General features: G+C 36.1%; 1 protein-coding gene across 1 annotated transcript; it reads left to right on the forward strand.

Moving 5' to 3' along the window:
* The first annotated feature begins 6,225 nt into the window (after positions 1–6,225).
* ednrb2.L (endothelin receptor B subtype 2 L homeolog) lies at positions 6,226–19,330 on the forward strand. Its single transcript, XM_018229970.2, has 8 exons — positions 6,226–6,409; positions 12,995–13,517; positions 14,057–14,169; positions 14,260–14,464; positions 14,604–14,753; positions 16,897–17,030; positions 18,357–18,465; positions 18,975–19,330. The coding sequence occupies exons 2-8, from the start codon at positions 13,071–13,073 to the stop codon at positions 19,116–19,118; spliced, it is 1,302 nt and encodes a 433-aa protein (XP_018085459.1). The 5' UTR covers positions 6,226–6,409; positions 12,995–13,070; the 3' UTR covers positions 19,119–19,330.
* The last annotated feature ends 3,535 nt before the right edge of the window (positions 19,331–22,865 follow it).

The following is a 22,865-nucleotide window of genomic DNA, read 5'->3' on the forward strand; positions in this document are numbered from 1 at the left end:
ATTTTTAATTGGGATTTCCCTTTATCCAAATATTTCACGCTAAGTAATGCATAGCCTTGTCCTAACTCAACCATCATGCTCAATTTTATTTTTATCATTATGCCAGGGCTAAAAGAATAGTGGCATTGCCTTATCAGTTGACTGTAGAATGCAATTAGCACACAACATTAAATTAGTAAGAACAGAACAGTATTGCAGCATCTGGCAAGGATTTCAGCGAGACATAGAGACCCATTCATGCTCAGATATGGTTAAAGCATCATGGGAAAGCTGACAATTCAATTACTCCGTTATCGTTTCACAAATAATCAATAATCTGTAACAGGGAAACTGGTTAAAACCAACTTTCTAAGAGAAAGAAAGTACTGAAGTACTAATTATTGCATGGTGAACAACTGAAATGATTATTATCGGACCAGTTTTGAATGTTTGAATGCTTGGATTTTTTGGATTGACTGGGCTTTTGTAAATACAGTATATTTAAAAAGTTATGTAATATAAAGCACTGTGTTATATGTGCAGTATGCCCATTAACTTGGGTTCTTATCAAACATGTAGCCTGCGTGAATTTTAATTGCCATTTATTTTATACTTACATGTTTGGGGGTGATGACTAGAGCTGTGCAAACTGGGTGCATTGTAAAATGCAGGTTGGTCCACATAATTTGTGCCTTATGCACTTAGTTCATCATGGACACATTAAAGGTGCAGGTATAAAATATAATATCCAGTAATCCACTATTCAAACAGTGGGCTGGATTATCAAATCTTTTCCAATCTTCACAGAATCATATAAGCTAGTGCCAAAAAGGACTTGATTTAAACTGCTAAAAACATCCTTGTGAATGCTTCATGTCTGGACTACAGCATTATGAAATATTATAAATCTACAAAGTATACATGGAATTAAGAAGGTGAACCATTTCCTTTTTTTTGCTTCAAATTATGGATTTGGTGTGCTAAGATTAGTTGTCCAATCATATGTTTTATTCAAATACAACTTAGCTGTAAGTGGAGGTCTATTTATTGAAGGGTGAATTTTTGTGGTGCTAGCGGTTTTTGAAACCACTCACGAATGTCATGACATTTATTAAAAGATCCGAATAAAAAAAGTATGAACAGAAAATAACAGAAGTTGTGTTCTGGCTATTATGCTAGACATCCAGCTACTCCAGCCATTATAAATTACATTTTGGCTAACTATGGGCCCCATAGTTTCTTCTCTCTGAAGTTACTACAACACAATACGCTGAACTCAGTGGGAGAGGTGACTGAGATAATAGACGTCATTCTTGACCCTAGGGGGGAGCAAGTGCAAGAGCACTGGAGGGGCAAACATATTCTAGGAGCACTTGTACCACCTATGTGATGTAGGCAGGTTATACGCAGCCAGCAACGGTTGATGTACTGTACTGATTCATAAATTACTTTGTAAATTACTAAGTAGTATGAGATCCAAGATTTCCAATGGACACATGACTTTATGCATCTGCTAAAGAAAAATGCAGTTTTTCCTGAGGAATGTGAATAAGAGCATTGGATCGATGTCAGATAGCAAACAGAACACCATAGATATTAAGTAGAGGCTTGGAAATCTGATGTGGGCTGGTAGAAAGTATCTCCTTCCATTTAGATTTATAATGCCCAAAAGACATTCGTTCTAAGAGGAGCGGAGAAGATGGTCAGGAGCCTACAGGGAGACAAGTGACGATATGTAGTTAAGAGGAGAAGAATGAAGGGCTTTGAGGGTTAGTAGAAGGATTCTGTATGTTATCCTTTCTTTAACAGGCAGCCTTGATAAAGATTTTACCAGAGGAGAAACAGGTTCCCTCATAGGAGAGATCAGAAAGTTTCTAGCAACGGAGCATATCTTGACATATCTTAGCAATACTGCAATGGAATAGCAGGTTTTAGCAGTTAGTTTTATCAAGCATTAATAAGATTTGATAAATGGAGAGACTGGCCAAAGATAACCCCCATGCAGCACACCGAATTAACAGGGTTTATGGTCTTGTATTAGCTGGAGTTATTTACAAATGCATGTATCATGTTCTAGTGGCAAGTCGTGTTCTTTCATATTTGGGTCTTATACATCACTGTTTTGCTATGTGTTTCCACCACACGGGAATGTACATGTTCATTATGGAGTACCACCTGCATTTTGCAGTTCTGAGAGGAGCTGTGAGCACAAACACATAGCTGCATTAACTCATGTGTTCCCTTGATGTAGAATGCATAAATTAGTCAATGCAGGGGAACACGAGTGTGGAAGTTTTGTTCCATTTAATTATTTATTTATTTGTATATCTCTTTCTCTTTAGGGTTTAGGAGGGTCCCTTCAGTAAAGGGCCCATAATAATAAACTACTGTTTGTATTTATATTTTGTTAGAAAAATTAGTAACTAGGAGCTATCAGGTTTTAAAGCGATACTGACACCAGAAATTGAACCCTTTTTTAAATCTACCATAAAATTGAATTTGCATGCTTCTTATAATTTAGCAATTAAGTATTTGCCCAATGCTTTTTACATCTAACTCCATGTGATCGCCTATGGGGGGACTGCCATATTTGTGCAGCAGGAGTCTGTTAGCATTAGAAACTTTAACTGAGAGGCTGAGATGGGACAGGTTGGGTAAACAGTCAGGCTTAGCACTTCAACTAACAATTACTTAATTCTGTATTTACCATAGGCTAGATAAGACTCCAGTGACATACCATGAACCATGTGCTAAGAGAAATGATCCAGCTGCAGGTAAGTCAAGAAAAAGATCTGTGCCTGATATTATATTCAATATGATGTTTTAGAAAGAAGAGAATATCCCTACATTGGGATACACCATATGTATAGGGACAAGTTAAAATGAATCTTGAAAATGCGACCTCTATATTTGTGTGTGTGTATATGAACTCGTATTTGCACTTAGATATAGCACTTCTTGCCCTGCATGATCCAGTTCTAGACTTGCTATTTATTGCTAGAGAATCTGAGCTATTTTATTTTACTCTGTCATGAAATATCTTGTAAAAAAACATATTTTAGTAAAGCTGCACTAAATCTGCAGAAAAACAAAATATAATTTTGGTGATGGGACAGTATGGTGAAACTGACTGTTATGACCAGTTACTATGGCGTGACCAGCAACATGTATCATCCTATTAATAAAAACAAACAGAAACCAAAGAATCCTTCCACCTACCAATGTGCCAATTCACCATAAGCATATCATGGTTCCTAAAATTTTTGCAGAAAATCTAAACTGGTTACTCAATTTCATCTGGCTTATAATATCTGAAATAAGCTAACAATCACACAAATGTTTGGATTCCCCTTAGTTATTCAGAGGTGCTGTGGAACAGGGATGTCATAGCCATTGCCCTCTGTCTGGTAAGAAATAAAATTTCCAGCATATTGAGGGGGGGGCAACATTAAGTACATAAACCTAGGGATACACATCTCCATGGGAATTTAAATGGGAGCCAGGAAAAGTCATGCCTTGAAGAGAAATATATATCAAACATTACAGAGAAACTGAATGGGTGACCAGTTGCCTCTGGCAAAACATGGCAATAGCTGAGTTGCAAATATATTCCCATGCTGTTCCCATGAAGTGAATAATTCTTTAAACTGGTGCTGACATGTCACCATCCCAAAAATACAAATAGAATGAGCATCTAACCACTAATTCTATCATGGTGCATGCATAGCTCCAGGGGAACCCTGCAAACCCCAGACTGTGTTTGACAGGAGCATGCAGCTAAGGTAACTGTACAATAAGGAGGAGCGAGTAACAAAAGCCACAAAGGAAAAACATTTAGGATAGTGTGACCTTGCTATATTTCACTGGTACGCTATTATTTTTCAGGTTTATAAAACATACTAAATACTAAAAACTAAAGAACAAAGATAAAAAAATGTCTGCATTTTGTATTTTTTTCTGTTATTTAGTTATTTTCTGGCATCATTTTTGTCCTTTCCTGAAAAGCCACTTATTCAAAAAAGCCACATTGCTCTAAAATAAGGCTGTCACTAGTTGTACATCTATTATAGAAACTGCAATATATTCTGGTGAAATAGCATTTGTAAATAACAGTAGTTTTAAAATAACTAGTCTGCAGACAAGTCGAAACTAATTTAAAAAATGAAATTGGGTAATAGGTGGGAGAGACACTCATTCAAGTAGCTCCAGGTCCACAAGTAAAGTAAATAACGAATTACCAAATATCTCTTTTGCATTAGAAGTATGACCAATGCCTTGTATTATAACTGACTTACTGTGAGACATTTTTGGGACTAATTGCAGGTACTGTATGTATCTGGAATTGTATGAGCATACAAACTTTGGAAAAGCTTTTTTTGTATAATATGGGGGTCAGAATTTAAAATGGCACATGAGTAAATATCACTTATAACTAGACACAACATTGTTTCTTTTGTGCACTATCCAGTAAGGTAGTATTGTCCTATGAACAGAAGTGTTTTTGTTTATGTATTTAAAGTAACAGATCTCTATTCTTAATGATCTCTATTCTTAATGATCTCTATTCTTAATGCTCTGAGGTATTTATTTCGAAATAAAAACTTGACTTTCTACTGTGTTTGAATTAAGAAAATGGTGTCTGTATTATAGCTTTTGCCAACAAAGCCTTATTGTCCTTCCCCATCAGCTGATATGAACAACAAACAGCCATACGGTAATTTATATGACTAATGATGATCTTAAGAGGTTCAGTTAACAACATTCTGCTGATGGAAATAAAGAAAACAACTTTGCATTTTAGTCTGTTATATTCTATGCATTTATTTATTCTGCTTTAATTTTCTATCTTGCTCCCATTCCAACATGGAATTTAAAATGTTGCCTCATTTCTATGGTTACTGTTTTTAATTCTAACTTGCTTCAAAAGAGCAAGGTTAATTGTTTCCTATAAACAGTTTAATGTTTGGTGACTCAGTCCTGGGTCTACTGTCTCCATTATTATGCCCATAACTGCTGACCTTTATTGTTCAGACACTGTACTGGATGAATGGATATAAGGGGCAACCTCAGATGTTAGATCTAGATGACAAAACTACAGATCATCTTTCATAACACTAAAGGGCAGATTTATCAAGGGTCAAATTTCAAAGTAGAAAAAGCTTCGAAAATTTGGCCATTTGCGGTCGAAGTAAAATCGATCAAACGATGTAATCCTTCTAACCGAAATCATCCATCGATCGAACAATTTTTCTTTTAATCGGCTGGTTTAATTTGGCGAAGTATTGAAATCGAAGTTTTTTTAAAGAGACAGTACTTCGATTATCGAATGGTCGAATATTCTAACTATTTTACTTCGAATTGAAGTCAAAGTCATAGGATCCTATTCGATGGTCGAAGTATCCAAAAAAATTCTTCGAATTTTTTTACTTTGAAAATTCCCTCGAATTCACTTTGACTCTTGATAAATCTGCCCCTAAAGGTATAAAATGCCACTACTATAAATCTGAAGTATATATATATTTATATATATATAATTAAACTGTAAAGCGTACATAAAACGTCATCCTAATAGAGAAATTAATAGGGGTCATTCACAATGCCTTATTCAAAAATAGCCCGCCATTTTTTTCCACTTATGCTAGTGGAGCATTGTGCAAATAGCCGCAGGAGTCTGGGTTCCATTCATCTGATGAGCATTAAGGGGCGCACTCTCGTCCCCCTGGCAGTCATAAATAACATGTTAATATGTAAAGGGTCTGGTTGATACAAATGCATTTCTAAAGACATCTTTAATCTGCCTTTTACATTGTACTGTACAAGCTTTATAAAATATATAATATATAAAATATATGCTCTTACCAAACAACCCATCATTTGTCCATTCCTGTCTATTACTTTCAACCGTTCACCTTTTAGCACCATAATTTTATTGTCATGGCTACGAAGGCTGCGTGGCAAAAGATAAACTTTTGTGACTTTTACATTTGTACCCTCATTGTGTTTCTTTCACTCAGTAAACATTGAACTGTTCTCCCAGGCAATATTCAGCTGCTTTATGATAGGAATAAAGAGCCTTTCCTTTGTTTTGGTACAAAAACAATGACTCCTGTTTGGAAGACTCCCCCCCCCCCCCCGTAACAGTTCCTTGTATGAAAGGCACCCTGTGCTAGTCATACTTTTTGTCCTGCCCCCCTTATCATGGGCCATTGGCTGCAGACACAGTCAACTGATGGGAAGCCTGAAGTTCAGTATATAGTCTCCAGCCACACCGACAGCCTCATCCAAAGGCATCAGCAGTCTGGAAACACACAGCTCAAAGAGAAAGTGGAATTGTAGCTGTCTGTTTGACGATCCAGGATCAAGTCAGCTGCTCTTTAATAGTGATGAAGAGTGTCATGAATTAGGAAACCATGAACTGCCATACTGTCAGGTAATTAGAGAATAACTTGTTTGGTTGCATTTTTTCAGTTAATTAGTGATGGAACTCAATTACTTTTATTGCTTTTTTTTTAAAAAAAAAGTTTTGAAGTCTACATAGCTGAAAAGCATGTATTGCCTATGGGAAAATGCCTTTGTAATGTTAAATAAAATACAAGGATGGCCTCTTACGTTATATATATTTTAGACAATAAAACCACTTGAGCTTTGTACTAGATCTGAGGATACCTTAATGCCTGTGTGCCTAAGAAAGGTGACCTTTAATTAAGTTTTTTTTTACCAGTGCCCTGGATTAATCTACATTTGGGAATATGTTAGGAGGTAGCTACTCCTGTCTAGAAAAGCAGGGGTGTACATTTTGAATACTTGATGCTGTGCATTGTTTTGTGTTTAAAAAGATAACTTTTTCCTAGCATTTATCATGCTAAGATCAGATGGGGTAAGTCTTTTTTTTTAAATTTGCACTAGTACTGTTTGGGCTGCAGGATATTCATGTGTTTGAATGAATGAAGCACATATCTGTATGTCTGCATGCATCTGTTGGACTGTTGCTGTATAAGTCATATCATCTGCACTTGAAAAAAAACATACACAGTGGGACAAAATGGTACATTTTTCCCCAGCCCAAGAATAACCCCAATATACAACACATATTACACCAGTACAATTTCAAAGAACAATGTATAAAATAGAAAATTTAAATTTCCATTTTTCAGTATATGAACATAGTACATTATAAATATGTTTTATCATATATGTGTTTTGTGACCTTATATGTTAACATCCTCACCACAACCAATTTATAAAATGCATAATATTGTGCATAATGTGTATATTGTTGTGCAAATAAGCAAATCCCAATTTATTTTTCATTCTACCTCCCATTATACGTATATCTACATTTCAGTAAACAATAACTAGTCACAGTTGATATTAGGAGTCGGACCAGTATACTGTATGTGCATGTATATAAGCTTTAAAGAGGCGACAACAGATGCCCCCTGGGTTTCTATTCAAGACTCAATCAGAGATTTAAAGAACAGAGTAAAAAAAACAACCACTCATTTACAAATATTACAGTTTGAGGAATAAAACTGTTGTGCAGCCTAGCTGACCAAGCACAGAGGCTACAATATCATTTCATGGTAATAAAGTATAAAAACTTTTGAGAACGACATTTTTTAAAACGTCTCACTTTTGCTAAATCAGGGCAAACAAATTTCAAACAACAGCAAAATACATACAATAATGACATAAAGTTAACGTAAGGATACAGAAGTTAACATATGACCAAGAGTAAGCAACAGAGGGAACATGAGGTGGGTGCTCTCACTCCTAGCTATTCCAAGAACCAACCCAATTAAAAGACCTAATGCTCTGCTTTTGATTTTCATTTCCCATCTCCAACCTCTTCTATAACTGTTTATGAGGATCTGTTACTATGTTTATAGGACGCATAACATAAAGCTAGCCAGTGGGGATTGAATAATAGAAGTTTTTTTTGCTGTTTGTTGAGTCTTAATTGTTCTATCTATTTATGCTTTGGTATAAGAAAAATGGATTCCATTTATTTATGCACTGGTATAAGAAAACAGATGAATATTAACTGCCAAGAATAGGCTATCTGCAAAAATGGTACAAACTACTTTGAAAGGTCTTCTCAGTGAACTCAAGTACTGCACCTGCAAAAAAGGTTAGCATTAGTAGTTGTAACTAAGCTGCGGTTCCAGTGAGTTGAAAAATCTGTTCTTATCTGATATATAGCTATTTACCCCTCTAGCTGCCTTTTTATAGCCATGCCAGTAACTCTCATACATCATTATTTTAATCAAAGCTCAGTTACCATTTTATGTTTACAGTTTGGTATGAAAGGCTATATAATATTTCTCCATCTGCCAACAGCATGACAGTTTTTTTTGCTGTTTAATGATACATGATGTTACTAATAAAGAAATACTTATGCAGGGGGTCATGAAAAGTAAGAGTACACAATCATCCATATAAACAATGGTAACCTTTGTTTAAATATAATTTGACTATTCGGTCTCAGGATGGATTCTAATTACTGCAAATAGATGGGTTTCTCTGATGTGTTTGGAAATGAGACAAATAAACAGTAATTAAGAATTTACTCTTTATGTTGCTCCTGGCCACTGATATTTGTTTTGTTGAATGCATATTATTATTCTTATTTGTCCACTTTGTTTATAAAGCTCCTGGTTATTACACAGAGAAGTAGAGAATAAGCAGAAACAATAGCATATATTGGAACAATACAGGGCTAATTGCAATGAAAACCCAGCACAATAACAGGAACGGGAAATTAAACCTTACAAGAAGTAACTATTTCTGCAATAAAAGTGTCAAAATATATAATCCAACTGGATGAGGCAGGCCAAACATTTAGTTACAGGTAGGAACCCATAACAAGGTATTTAACTCTTTGAAACTTCCCAAGACTTGCTATCAATATAATGGCAAATAATGTCCGTCAAAAAAGAGAGAGTGGATTAAGCATGCCACTGGACTGCTCGAATTGCAAAACTTCTAATCAAAAAGGATAACACAAGTATCTTTAATGGGACCTGACTAATAATGCATATATTTAAATGGAATGGCAGAGTATCAAAATCCTGTTATTGCTTCAGAAAAAAGAAGGTGGATCAAGAAGGTACAGGATTAGTGATGGGCGAATTTATTCGTGGCGAATTTACGCGATTCGCCGCCAGCGAATAAACTCGCGAAACGCCCGCGAAAATTCGCCGGCGTCAAAAAAATTTTTATCGAAAAACCGGGCACCGGCGTCAAAAACGGCCGTTTCGTGAAACGGCGCAAATTTGCCCATCACTATACAGAATGAATGAAAAAGTATGTTTTTAGAGAGCATGTAAAAGTTTCACAGATGGAGCATTTAACAAGGGAGTATAGCCAATAAGTAAAAAATATAGGAATATTAAATTAACTCAGAGTACACAATATTTAGAATTCCTCCAGATGAAAGTAAATGGGGGGATGCTACAAAAAAGCATTAGTTAATTATGGACATATATGACCACGTAATAAAGTTGCACAATTTTCACCAGGCCTCGTATCCCACCATAGCAATTATTACATAGGTTACTATATGCACCTAATTCCATATTGTATTTGACTGTGGCTAGGGTTAAACAGTAAGTTTGTATGGATACCTCTTTTAATATGTTGTATAAATATAAACACACTATTCTGTCATAAAAAGATAAAAAACACTCATTAAACAAATGTGTGAGGATAATATCAGATATGAGACATTCAGCATACAATGAGATTTCAATAGACGTTCAACCCACGACACACATACTGCTTTGTATTTTGCCACAAAAGACAAGTATTCATGGTAAAACTAATTAGCCTTTTGGTGACTGCACAGAAATTTAATTTGCCTCCAGCAATGATGGTTAGATCATGCTTATAGATGAAATATAAAGTGCATCATTTAGGATGTTATAAATGATTCCTAAGATCAATTCTCTCTTTGTCTCGAATAGCCAAAATAGACCCACATTCTATTCCCATTCATGTCCGCACTTCTCTGTAGAAAGAAAGCCAGTGTGCTCTCTATGCGTTATACTGTATATGTTAGGCCAAATTATGCCCAACACATATTTTATATACAATTATACAAGACAAATTTCCTATATGTTTGGACGTTACTTTTTTTACAGTGTATAAAAATGTGTCTGAGACAATTATGTTTTGTTAAGTAGAACCGTTTCTTATGTTATTTAAACTGCATACAGTCTACTCAACACAGTCATTATATAGTGCAAAGCCTGATATTTAGCGGATTTGCAAATTGCTTAAGGGCAGTTACCAATAGCAACCAATCTGCTCTTTATTTTAGATCTTGTAATAGGCTGTTCAAAACGAATAACCAGTTGGTTGATATTGGCAATTGCCAAACTACAGGTATGGGACCTGTTATCCATAATGCTCAAGACATGGGGTTTTCTGGATAAGGAATCTTCAAGTAATTTGGATCTTCATACAATACCTTAGGTATACTAAAAAATGTTTTAAAGATGAATTAAACCCAACTGGATTGTTCTGCTTCCAATTAGGATTAATAATATCTTAGTTGGGATCAAGTACAAAGTACTGTTTTATTATTACAGAGAAAAACGAAATCATAAAAAATGTAATTATTTCATCAAAACTGAGTTTATGGGAAATGGCCTTCCCATAATTTAGAACTTTATGGATAAAGGGTTTCCGGAAAAAGGATCCCATACCTGTATTTAGCACCTATGTTCCCAAGTTCTACGCAATCTAAGATAACTATGCGTGTATAACTATGACTTTATATAAGGAATAAATCAAATACTTATAATGGTAATTATATTTTAAACATTTTTTGGCTAAATCATTCACTACTACATAGAAAATAGCAAAACCCAAAGTGAAGATATTTTTGGATGCGATACATCAACCTCACTGAAAATATATCATCCATTATACTGTAATGTATTCATTCAGTACTACCCTTTTTTAACAGCATTATATGCAGGGAACTGCCAATGCAATTTTGTTACATTTAGATTCAGTGCTAAATTATGTATTTTATCAGGGTGTAAATAGGTCCTAGTTTATATAAACACAACATTATTATTTGCAAATGTTTATGTCTAGTGTGAAATATTTCAATAATATTCAGTTTTTTCATTTTTAATGTTAGCATATCTGAATCCAAGGGAACAAACAAAGAAAAATGTCTTTCACAGTGCTCGGCAATGTAAAGTTTAGGAGTTTTTTAGTATTACTTGCCCATATATTAAAATATTTTATTTTACATAAGCTATTTAACAATTGTGCCTGTGCCTCTGATGGGTGGCTACTTTTAATAATAATATAGTTTGTAGAAAAGAACTTATTTTGAATGTGTGTTTTTTTTCCAACAACATGTTTTTAGTTGCATAGTATGAGTTTAAAATGCTTTGCATATCACATACTGTTATTTAAGTCGACTGTGAGATGTTCCTACAGAACCAAGTAGCAGCCCTGACCCATTGTAAACTGTATTTAACCAACAGTTTGCTAAATTCCTTGAACTGGGTCACACCAAATATTGTTTCTCAAATAATATAATGAGTACAAGAGAGTTTCCCAGCTTTTATATCTGGTAACTAAAACACAATCAATGCTGCTCTTGTTCTCTGGTCCTGAAAAGACCCATCTCAGATAATTTCCCTTTTGCATTATCAGTGGTAATCAGAGTCAGGATTCAGTAATTCCTCGGGGGGAAAAACATATTCATGACCATGAAACTATGACAACAAATGTTTCAAGAAGAATTTGCTTGTTCAAAATAAAAATGATAAGAGATTGAAAAGGAAATTACTCATGCTATTCTAAATGGGGGTTCTGCGTTTGTGAATGCAAACCAGTTAAAGGAAAAACATTTTTTAAAAACCCTATTGTACTGTTATAAAAAGTTTTAACAGGCATTATATATATATATATATATATATATATATATATATATATATATATATATATATTTCTACATGTAGTCAAAGCAAAATATTTGACCCAAATTCTATGGATTGACCTACTAAGGCAGGCTCCTGCAAACAAGAATGGGGGGATATAATACAAGTTGCTAGCAGAATAAAACTATGCCATTAAGATATCACCTTTGCATTAAAAATTCATTTTGATAATGTATTTTCTCACTTGTTAAAATGGCTTCAACCACCTTCTTTATACTATCAAACGTATTTGCCAGTACAACTGCTTCAGGGAGAGATGTTTTATCTGTAAAAAATCCTTTTCATACTTTATAAAGGAATGTTCTTTCTTTTAATCTCAAGGGATGCTCTCATGGATTCTGGAAGGACCTACTGGTGAATAAAGCATCATAGTGTTTATTATATGGTCCCCTTATATATTTATACATTCATATCAACCAATGATATTTTTCTTTTCAAACAGGTGACCAATAAATAGTACAGTATAGTTATAGTATAGTACAGTAATAGTATAGTTTCTAGATTGCTAGATCAACAAAATATCTTATACTGTAATTGTTGGCCAAAATTTTTCTATAGTCTGCAAAAAGACACATAAGGACACACACATGTATGGCCACATTCCCATTGTTGCATTCAGTCTGACATTCAGAAATTGCAACTGGAAAGTGGCCCATACATGTGTCATTATGTTCCTGTAATTTAGGAGAACTCAAGATTTCTGCAACTCTTATGTGGTTAAACAAGATTGTTGATTTATTTTGCATGGAAAATGAACCAGTTGGGTGGACACTGGAAACTTGGTTTCTGTATAGCCACCTTTAGGTTCCCATTAGCACAACAGTTTGCATTTTTATTTATACATGAGCTGAAAGTAAACCCACTCCATGACTGCTACTTCAAAGAAATGCAAAGAACAGAAATTATGTCAGGTCAGATAATAATTTTGATGTTAATGATCATTTAATTACCAGAAAAAAATACATATAACATCAGATTAGAAAATAGTGCGGATGATCCTTTAATGTGAGTGTGTCTTGTAAAAACCTCTTTCTCTGCCTTCCCTACAGGACACACTCATTTAATCCAGAAAGGATTGCCTGAAATCTGGAGACCTTTGTTTAAAAGTGATTGTGCCCTAGCACTATGGCTACCCGTTTTTTCTTATTCGTTGCATGGATGGCATGGCAAATGGTTGGTGTTTGTTGCCAGGATTCCCAAACACAGCAGAATATTCCAGACATTTCAAATCCATCTCAAGAATTAAACCAAGAGCAAGCTCATCGCATTGTGCAGCTGGATTCTATCCAAAATGATGGAGCACTCAACCTGTCCACTGGCAATGTTTTAAACATGTCCCCACCTCCACCATCTCCCTGTGTATCCAGAGCTAAGATCAGACTTGCCTTCAAATATGTCACAACTATTTTATCTTGTGTAATTTTCCTTGTGGGAATTGTAGGCAATGCTACACTGCTTAGAATAATTTACAAGAACAAATGCATGAGAAATGGACCCAACGTTCTCATTGCCAGTCTTGCTTTTGGGGACCTTTTCTACATCCTAATTGCTATTCCTATCCATATCTATAAGGTATGTCATTATAAATGATGTATGGCATTAATACTGTTAACAGGTTAAGAATCATTAATGATCATATACTGTAGTAAGCATTACAGAACTATCATGTCAAAACTGCACTGTGTAATTCAATTCAGAAAGGAACAACACCTTATCATAGGTTAAAAAGCCTTTATTATTTCATGGCTTAGACCAAAGACACAGTGACATTTTAAGCTGTTCCCCGGCTCTTTTTCAACTGCAATGTGTCACAATGGTTAGCATTGTTACTCTGTAGCCCTGGAGCCCTAGATTTGTTTCCAGCCCAGCCACTGTGAGCCAGGTTTATTCTCACATGGCAAAAACACACATGCCAGGGTAATCGGTTCCTGATAAAAAAAAGCCATGTAAAGGGACCTTAGATTGTGAGCTCCACTAAGGCAGGGAATGATGTGAATCATGCATAATCTCTGTAGAACACTGTAGATTCAGAATATCATTTTGCCATATGAAAGACCTCTAAGCAAATTTACAAAAAAAAATATCAAATGACTGTGTTTGTTTGCTTTCAGCTTCTGGCTGAGCACTGGCCATTTGGAGTACATATATGTAAACTGGTGCCATTTATACAGAAGGCTTCCGTTGGTGTTACAGTTTTGAGTCTGTGCGCTCTCAGTATAGACAGGTAATTATACTCACAAGCATTATTAAATTACAATAACATTGTTCTTATTTCAGGATATATATAATATAAATGTATTTTACTTTCTGGCAGGTACAGGGCAGTTGCTTCTTGGAATCGAATTCAGGGCATTGGAATCCCTGTTTGGAAAGCTATAGAGCTGACATTGATATGGGCTGTTGCAATCATTCTGGCTGTCCCAGAAGCTATTGCTTTCAATCTTGTGGAATTAGACTTTAGGGGGCAAACAATTTTAGTCTGCATGTTGCCACTGGAACAAACATCAGATTTAATGAGGGTAAGAAAAATTCAGTTTGTTTAATAGTTTACATTTTTAGCACACTATTATATTGTGAATTGTGGAATGCAGTAACTTTTATTCAGTTTATGCCATTGTACGACTGCCTCTCTCAAGTCGGCCTGTCCTTTCATTTTAGTTTTACCAGGAAGTCAAAGTTTGGTGGCTTTTTGGATTTTATTTCTGCTTGCCACTGGCTTGCACTGGAGTCTTCTACACGCTAATGTCCTGCGAGATGTTGAGTATAAAGAATGGCATGAGGATAGCTTTGAATGAGCACATGAAACAGGTATGAACTGTGGGAAGAGGGGTATAATATGGTCTTATTTAGAGCTAGTGCAAAAGCGTGGATACACAGAAAGTAAAAACGTTGTTGAGCTATCTTCATAGTTACATAGTTACATAGTTAAATTTGGTTGATAAAAGACAAAGTCCATCAAGTTCAACCCCTCCAAATGAAAACCCAGCATCCATACATACACCCCTCCCTACTTTTTTATACATACACCCCTCCCTACTTTTTCATATTTTTCCTTTGTTGCTCCTATAACGGGGATGGAAGAGAGAATTTAGTTTGGAAAGACAAAGACATCACTAAAGGAGGATGATAAAAGCTGCTGAAGAAAACCCTCCAGACCAAGATGACAGCTTATTGCCCAATGTATGGGGGACATTAAGGGCCTGCTATAACAAATAACTGTATGAAAATCAGCCAGATATCCATCATATAGGTGTGAAAATTCAATTGGGTGAGAACTGCATCTGCACATTGATACAGTCCTCATCTGACAGTATGATCCAATCACTGGTTCCCTGTGGATCAGCACGATCCCTCTGTGATTGGCCAAATCAGGCAACTGCATGGTCAGCTTCAGATATATAAAAATTACTTTTAAATTACTGTATGTGGATACTGTACTTATATTAAAGGAGAAGGAAAGATACTGAAGCAGTTTGCCAATAGATTAGCCACAATAGTGCAAGCTATAATGCTATTTATGCTTTACAATACATGAGTAAACAGCTCTAGAAGCTCTCTCTCTGTTTGTTTAGGATAGCAGCTGCCATATTAGCTTGGTGTGACATCACTTCCTGTCTGAGTCTCTCCCTGCTTGCTCATAGCTCTGTGCTATTACAGCAGGGAGGGGAGAGGAATAGAGCAGCAAACTGAGCATGCTCAAGCCCTAGCCCTGGAGGTTTAAGCTGAAAACAGGAAGTCTGATACAGAAGCCCATGTGTACACATTAGAAGGAAATAAATGCAATGTTTCTTTTGACAGAGGACTCAGAGCAGTATTACTTTGAGTGTTTACTGGTGTATTTATATAGACTTTTCTGATAAAGCTTACTTAATTTTAGCCTTTCCTTCTCCTTTTAAAGTAAAATATCCAATGTTTTGCTAAGCAACTTGCATGCCATGAAAATAATTTTCCTCTTTTGACTTTCCCTTACATCCCCTTACTGAATAGATGGTTTTTTTATATATTCCTTAGATAATGGCATATATTTTCATATTGATTACCTTTATTTTCCATTTCATTTCACTGTCCCTTTACATCAATCAGCATAATAGTAATAATAGGCACAAAACATGTCACAGATTTAGAGACTCAGGTATTGGTTTTTATGGGCTGCTGTCACGTACAGCTTAGTAAATTCAGTACAAGTGCTAAGCTCCTTGGTCACGGTTCAATCTTCTGCCTGTAGCAGCCGCCTTTGGCCTTGGGAGGAGCCCTCGGCTACTCAGATGCCACCAGGTCTTAACTTGTGAGGAACAAAGCAGATGTTCTGAACGAGCAAAGGGGCATGTGCATTTCCAAAGATTTGGACGGAAGGCAACAGTTCAGGAAGTAGACAAAAAGTTTAGTCAGGCAGGCCAGAGTTGGTACAGGCAGAGTTTAAGCAGGATCAGACAGGCAGTGGTCGGTACAGGTAGAGTTCAAGCAAGGTTAATCAGGGTCGGTACAGGCAGCGTTCGAAGAATAGTCAGGCAGGCAAGAGTCAGTCATCACATGAGACACGCGCGCACCATAGGAAATACCGGCATCGAACAAGAAGGACTAGGGTTGCGGGCGCCCCGTCGGCCCCTAGTCCCCACTAGACCACCAGGGTAATTCTTAACAGCACCAAACTGTTATTACAATACCCCCAGTGTGCTATAAATTAGAATGCTTGATAAGATACAGTGTTGACTCCTGGCCCTAGTTACTGGCCTAACTTAGCCCATAACTACTCCATCTTCAATGTATGAACAATTATAGAATTTTATTTTACATTTACAAAAGCAAATGGTATAAAAAAAGTGCAGGTATCCATTTTACAGATATGGCAATTCTTTCACTGACTGTACAAAGGAGTAATATTTTTTTTATAAAGAAAATAAAAAAAGACCAATCTCCTTCCAAGGGCTTTAACTTGTTCTTTTTATTCCAGCGAAGAGAAGTTGCTAAGACTGTGTTCTGCCTGGTAGTGATTTTTGCCCTATGCTGGCTGCCTCTTCATGTAAGCAGTATTCTTAAAAAAACAGTGTATGACGGCAGAGATCCAAACAGATGTGAACTACTTAGGTAAGCAAAGCACAAATCTCACCAATGTATGCTTTGTAAACAATGGAGATTATCACACAATAATTTAGTCATAGATTGAATGATGACATGCACAAAATGACATATGCTTGCCTTTGTGTTTGCCACATTTTAAAATAAGTACTGTATGTATAAAACTTTAAAGGTACCTGCAATTTATGTGCTGCTTTCAAGGTTAAAACTCTCAAACATGGTTGCCCTTTTATTGGCCACCACTGGAATCACTTGACTGTAGCTGGAAAGGGCAGTAGCTACAGTACAACCTGGACCTGACCACTGCTCCTGTAGAAAATATAACAAAAAGGGAAAGTTGTGCTTATCACAAATTTTTAGACCTGAACCCAACAGACACCACTCTCACTTACCCAAATTTCTTTCCCTGAAACCCGGAATGACATCACACAAACCAGAAGTGATGTTGCACAACAGCTAGTTTTCAAGAGGTTTTTATACCTCCCAAATGGCCACCTACTAGTGTCCAGCTGCAGCTAAAGAGTGCCCATGGACCACCCACATTGTGAGGATATGAGGGATATTCAGACGGAGTCCCGACTGCTTTGCAGGTATTCCGCAGGTACCTGACCCGCTGCAGGACTGTAGATGAAGGGGTGCATGTCAGTTGTTATTCACAATGTTCACTAACAAACCAACGTCATTCACACAAATCAGCATATTTAACAATTGCAATAACAAGCACCCCCTTGTATGCATATGTGTGAGGCAGCCTGTGCTTAACGTAGAATCAAACCCTTGCTACTAAAATCCCCTACCCCCTTACCCTACATAGACCTGCTCCCCCCTCCAGCCTAGCTGGCAACTTTGCCAAATGCCCCTAACTCTTTACCCTTGGTGCAGATTCTGTCCAGCAGAATTCACGGGCGCCATCTTCAGCCACTTTGGTAATCTTCGGGTCTTCTTCAGCTCTTCGGCAACTTCCGTGACTTGTCGCAAAACATAAAATTGCTCCAAACTGGGCATGCTCTGATACGGCACTTACTGTACTTCCCGAAGATTACCGAAAGAAGTAGATGGCTTCCGTGAACTCTGATGCCCTGAATCTGCTCTGAGGGGTAAGTAAAGAGTTAGGGGCATTTAGCAAAGGTACCACCTAAGCTGGGGGTCTATGTAGGGTAGGGAATTTTAGTAGCAAGGGTTTACTTCTGCCTTAAAAAAACACTATCCAGCATTTTTCACTTTCATAAATATCTCCATTTGTTCGATCTCAGAGAACAGGACACATTGTTAATCTTGCAGTTATTTGAAAATATAGAATATTTCACCAAAACGACCCCTCTGTTTATTCGCCAGCTTCTTTATGGTTATGAACTATATTGGGATAAATATGGCCTCACTTAACTCTTGCATCAACCCTGTGGCACTCTACTTCGTCAGCAGGAAGTTCAAAAATTGTTTCCAGGTAAGTACTGATAAATGCAGCTAAACCCTATAAGTAAGATTACTTCCCTGCCTATACATATATAGATTATGGAGATATAAACATGTCAACATGTACAATAATTTGTACTTAAGAAACAAATTGTTACTGAAACATTTTTTATACCTAGTTCTGACTAAAGAAATCATACCATTCAAAATGATGAATGGCAGTGACCATTGATTCACACACCCATTGTCCATAAACTGGGGATGATATTATAATATATATTTTAAAGGTCTGAGAAACCCAAACTTGCTTAGCATCCCAGCCTGGTATCTGCAAACTAACTGATTATAGTTCAGCTACTAACCTCATGTTTGTAAGCTTTAAATCTCTCATAAATCAGTAAAGATCTTGGTCAAGGATCAGGATCTTTCACGTACTATTCATTTGTCATGTGTGTATCCCCATTGGCATCCTATAGTATAGAAAAGAATATTTTCCATCATGCTGCATATGTAGAAATACGTGTTTTTTTTGTCTCACAGTCCTGCCTTTGCTGCTGGTGCCACAGACCAACTCTTACCATCACACCCATGGATGAAAAAGGTTCTGGTGGAAAGTGGAAAGCCAATGGGCATGATCTAGTCCTGGACAGTTCTCGCTTATCTAACAAGTACAGCTCTTCCTGAAAATCATCTAACAGCAGGCTATTAGTCATGAACTTGGAATGAACACGAGAGTGTTGCTTGTTGACCTCAGTTCTGTTTAGTTTAGTGTTTCAGAGTTGTGACAAGCAGTTTAATGACCTGCATCCATCCACCACAGAGCTGTGTTTTGGGAAATACATCCTCCTCAAACAGGACTGTACTTTTTATACGTTTATAAAATGATTACATGCACAGACACTGCCATACAAGCTCCTTATGTACAGTATTATAGTTCATGTTATTCTCATACTTCAAACTATCTGATTGAAAAAATATTGTCCGAGTGACTGGATCACTAGAAGTTTTGTGAGCCTGGTTGGCTATGAAGCTACTAACAGTATGTATAAAATGTTGCGTGTGTTTAAGGATGAGTCAGAGGAGAGGGATACTGCTATAGAAGCACTTATTTTTCTTTTTAAAATGCATATTTAAAGGGGTGGTTCTCCTTTAAGATAACTTCTAGTATGTTATAGAATGGCTAATTCCAAGCAGCTTCTCAATTGGTCATTATTTATTTGTATAGTTTTTTTAATTATTTGCAGTTTTCTTCTGACTCTTTCCAGCTTTCTAACCCCATCTAAAAACACATGCTCTGCAAGGCTACAAATGTATTGTTATTGCTACTTTTTATTACTCATCATTCTATTCAGGCCTCAAATAGCCCTAGCGAACATGCATTGATTCCAATAAGGGACTGGAATATAAATAGGAGAATTTATATTCCAGTCCCTTATTGGAATCAATGCATGTTCGCTAGGGCTATTTCAGCCCTGGTAACCAGAATGCAAACTGGAGAGCTGCTGAATAAATAGCTAAATAAATAAAAAACACAAATAAAAAATGAATACCAATTGCAAATTGTCTAAAAATATTCTCTACATCATACTTAAAGTTAATTTAAAGGTGAACAGCCCATTTAACCAATATTGCATATCACATAAGTTTTTGTTATGCTATGAACAGCAACTCCCAGTATTATTGTTGCTGGGAGTTAAAGTTGACGGACAGCTGGAGAGCCGGAGTGCGGACATGCCTGCCTCAGTGCTTTTATTTTTCTTTATTTTACTTGTAACTTGTTATTGTTGAACCGTCAAAGCTCCATCTGCTGCTGATGTGGAAGGCAATTAAGGGGTAACCAAACTACAGAGCTGGATTTAGGATGGTAGTAAAGTATTCATGTATAGCAAAGCATCACTTTTCTGAGGCCACATCATGCATAACATATCACAGCATTCTATTTTTATAGGAAAAGGTGTAACAATGGCATATATAATGGCAGCAGCATATTGGGACAGGGTGAGCAATCTGAGCCAAATGTTGAATGTAACAATGTTTGATATTTATCTCTATGCTTGGAGTTGATCATTTAAACCTTGCTCCATTTGTTGTCTTTGACATCATCATAAGCTATGATTGGCCCAGAGCAAGAACCAAAACATGCAATGTTTAAGCCCAAGTATGCTGAAAATTTGAGAGATGCTGAAGAAAACGGATGACCTAGTCTCAATGTTTTTTAACTGTAACACAGCAACGTGTTCAATGGACGTGAGGAAAATGCCACAGAATGCAGCACAGGACCATAGAGTATGTTGTTACAGTTATTGTGTAAAGGCAAGAGATATAGCAAGACACATTTCTATGTAAAATGCAGGTGACATTTGTGTGCACATCATAAACTAGATTTTATGGACGTAAATGAAGTGGAAATTATTGGAATCCAAAACCATATTTTTGACTACAGTTTATGTATAATACAAACAGCTATGTGTGCATATACATATATACAAACACACATAATTAATTATTACATTTCAATGGTATTCTAAAAAGTGTACTACTATTTCACAGTAACATCAATTGATGTTAATAAGGATGTTTTGCCTATTTTAAGAAGTGCAGAATTTATTTTACTTCATGCTAAAATATTACACTACTCTAGACAAAATCTGTTATAACCAACAGAAAAAGCAATTGCTCACTCTGATGTCATAATGCCTGTAACGAATTGGTACATGGAATATTTTACTGGAAACTTCTCAGTACAAGGGAAAAATGCCTGGACAATATTCAAAGAATAATGGGGGGAAAGTGAAAGACAATCATTAGGTTATGACACAAACACACAGGAGATACTTGGTATGGCTGTATTTCAGAAGTCCTTTGAATGGAAAGTACAGTATTTCATATTCAAAATCCAACTATATATAATTTTACAATGCTTAGATGGACACACATATATATATATATATATATATATATATATATATATATATATATATATATATATATATATATATATATATATATATTTTGTTTTCAAGCAACATTGTTCAATTTACGCACAAGGAGTAGTGGCAGATTTGTTTTTTTTTTACCGATTTATACAAAATCATTTACACAAAAAAGCAGCTCAAAAAACATTCAAATCATAAAAAATTATACATCAAGTGCATTTTTTCCTGTGTAATTAACACTTGCAGTTAGTAAGGTAAACACTTCTTCTGACTTGCATCTCAGTTGCAAGCAGTGTTACCGTATATGCCTTGGCAGTCAGACCAAAGTTGCAATATGCTGCAACTTTGGATGAAATGAAAGAAGCGTTTGAAAGGTTGCCACACATAATTGTGACAGATGACTTGAACACCACAAAGTGATATAAAAAAATAGTTGTGTGATTGAAGCCTAAAAAGTTTTGGAGTATATGAAAGCATAAAATCCATCTATTCGTCTGACCATTGAAGTTACCTCTGTCACTGTGTGGAGCAGAGTCTGGAACAAGTCTGAAAATTGACAGGTATTATTCTTGAGGAGAGAGAATGGTCACACATATTGGCAACATGCTGCATAGCTACACATACCCTTTATATATCTGTCATTGTGGAGTAAAAATGTTTTTTTCATACAAGGACTCACATTCCTAGTTATATGAGCTATTGTGCCACTGTGTCTATAGTATGTATAGGTTTAATAATATGTTGTAAATAGATATATACCAAAAGTATTGTGGATACACTTATGTACGGTAATATTAATGCAGTTTCTGCCTCTCATTTTCAATTACTGTTTTTTTCTATTATTAAACAGTTTAATATCTAAAGTAGTGCAAGTTTGCTGTCACACTCTCTATTTATACGATGAAACACAAAGGAAAGCCTTCTTGACACGTCAGTGCTGGTACCCAGTTTAATTCAAGTTAAACCAGTATACACGACGTGCAAGTAGCCATGGCAGCCCAATCATTACTAGCTACCATAGGGCAGATAGTAAGTACATGTGATCCCATTCTGAACCTGCAGCCATGCATGCTGAAGGCAGGGCACAAAGTGTTAAAAACATGGTGGCTTTACACTTTGCACCCTGCTCCACCATCAGTAAAAAAAAAAACTCAAATTCCATTTCTTCTGAATTAAATTCCAGATCTTCTGAAGATCAGTTTTACCTAATCCGGCACTCTAGCTACAGATATGCTAAACAGATACTGCATAGATTTTGAAATGAAAGAGAAGCAAGCACAAGTATTACAGCAGGTGTTGCCCAAATGTTTAGCAAAGTCTTAAAACAAGTAGAACTGAATGTGTACACCAACAAACTGGTCTGTGGGCAAGAAACCCGAAACACTCATTTGTTAGCTAGTCTAAAAGAGCTACTGCCGAGTTCTACTGAAGAGTACCATAGTTTGGAAACAGGCATTCCAACTCCCACTAATGTGTAACAGTATAAATTTGCAGA

This window comes from Xenopus laevis, chromosome 8L, assembly GCF_017654675.1.
Source record: "Xenopus laevis strain J_2021 chromosome 8L, Xenopus_laevis_v10.1, whole genome shotgun sequence".
Taxonomy (NCBI): Eukaryota; Metazoa; Chordata; class Amphibia; order Anura; family Pipidae; genus Xenopus; species Xenopus laevis.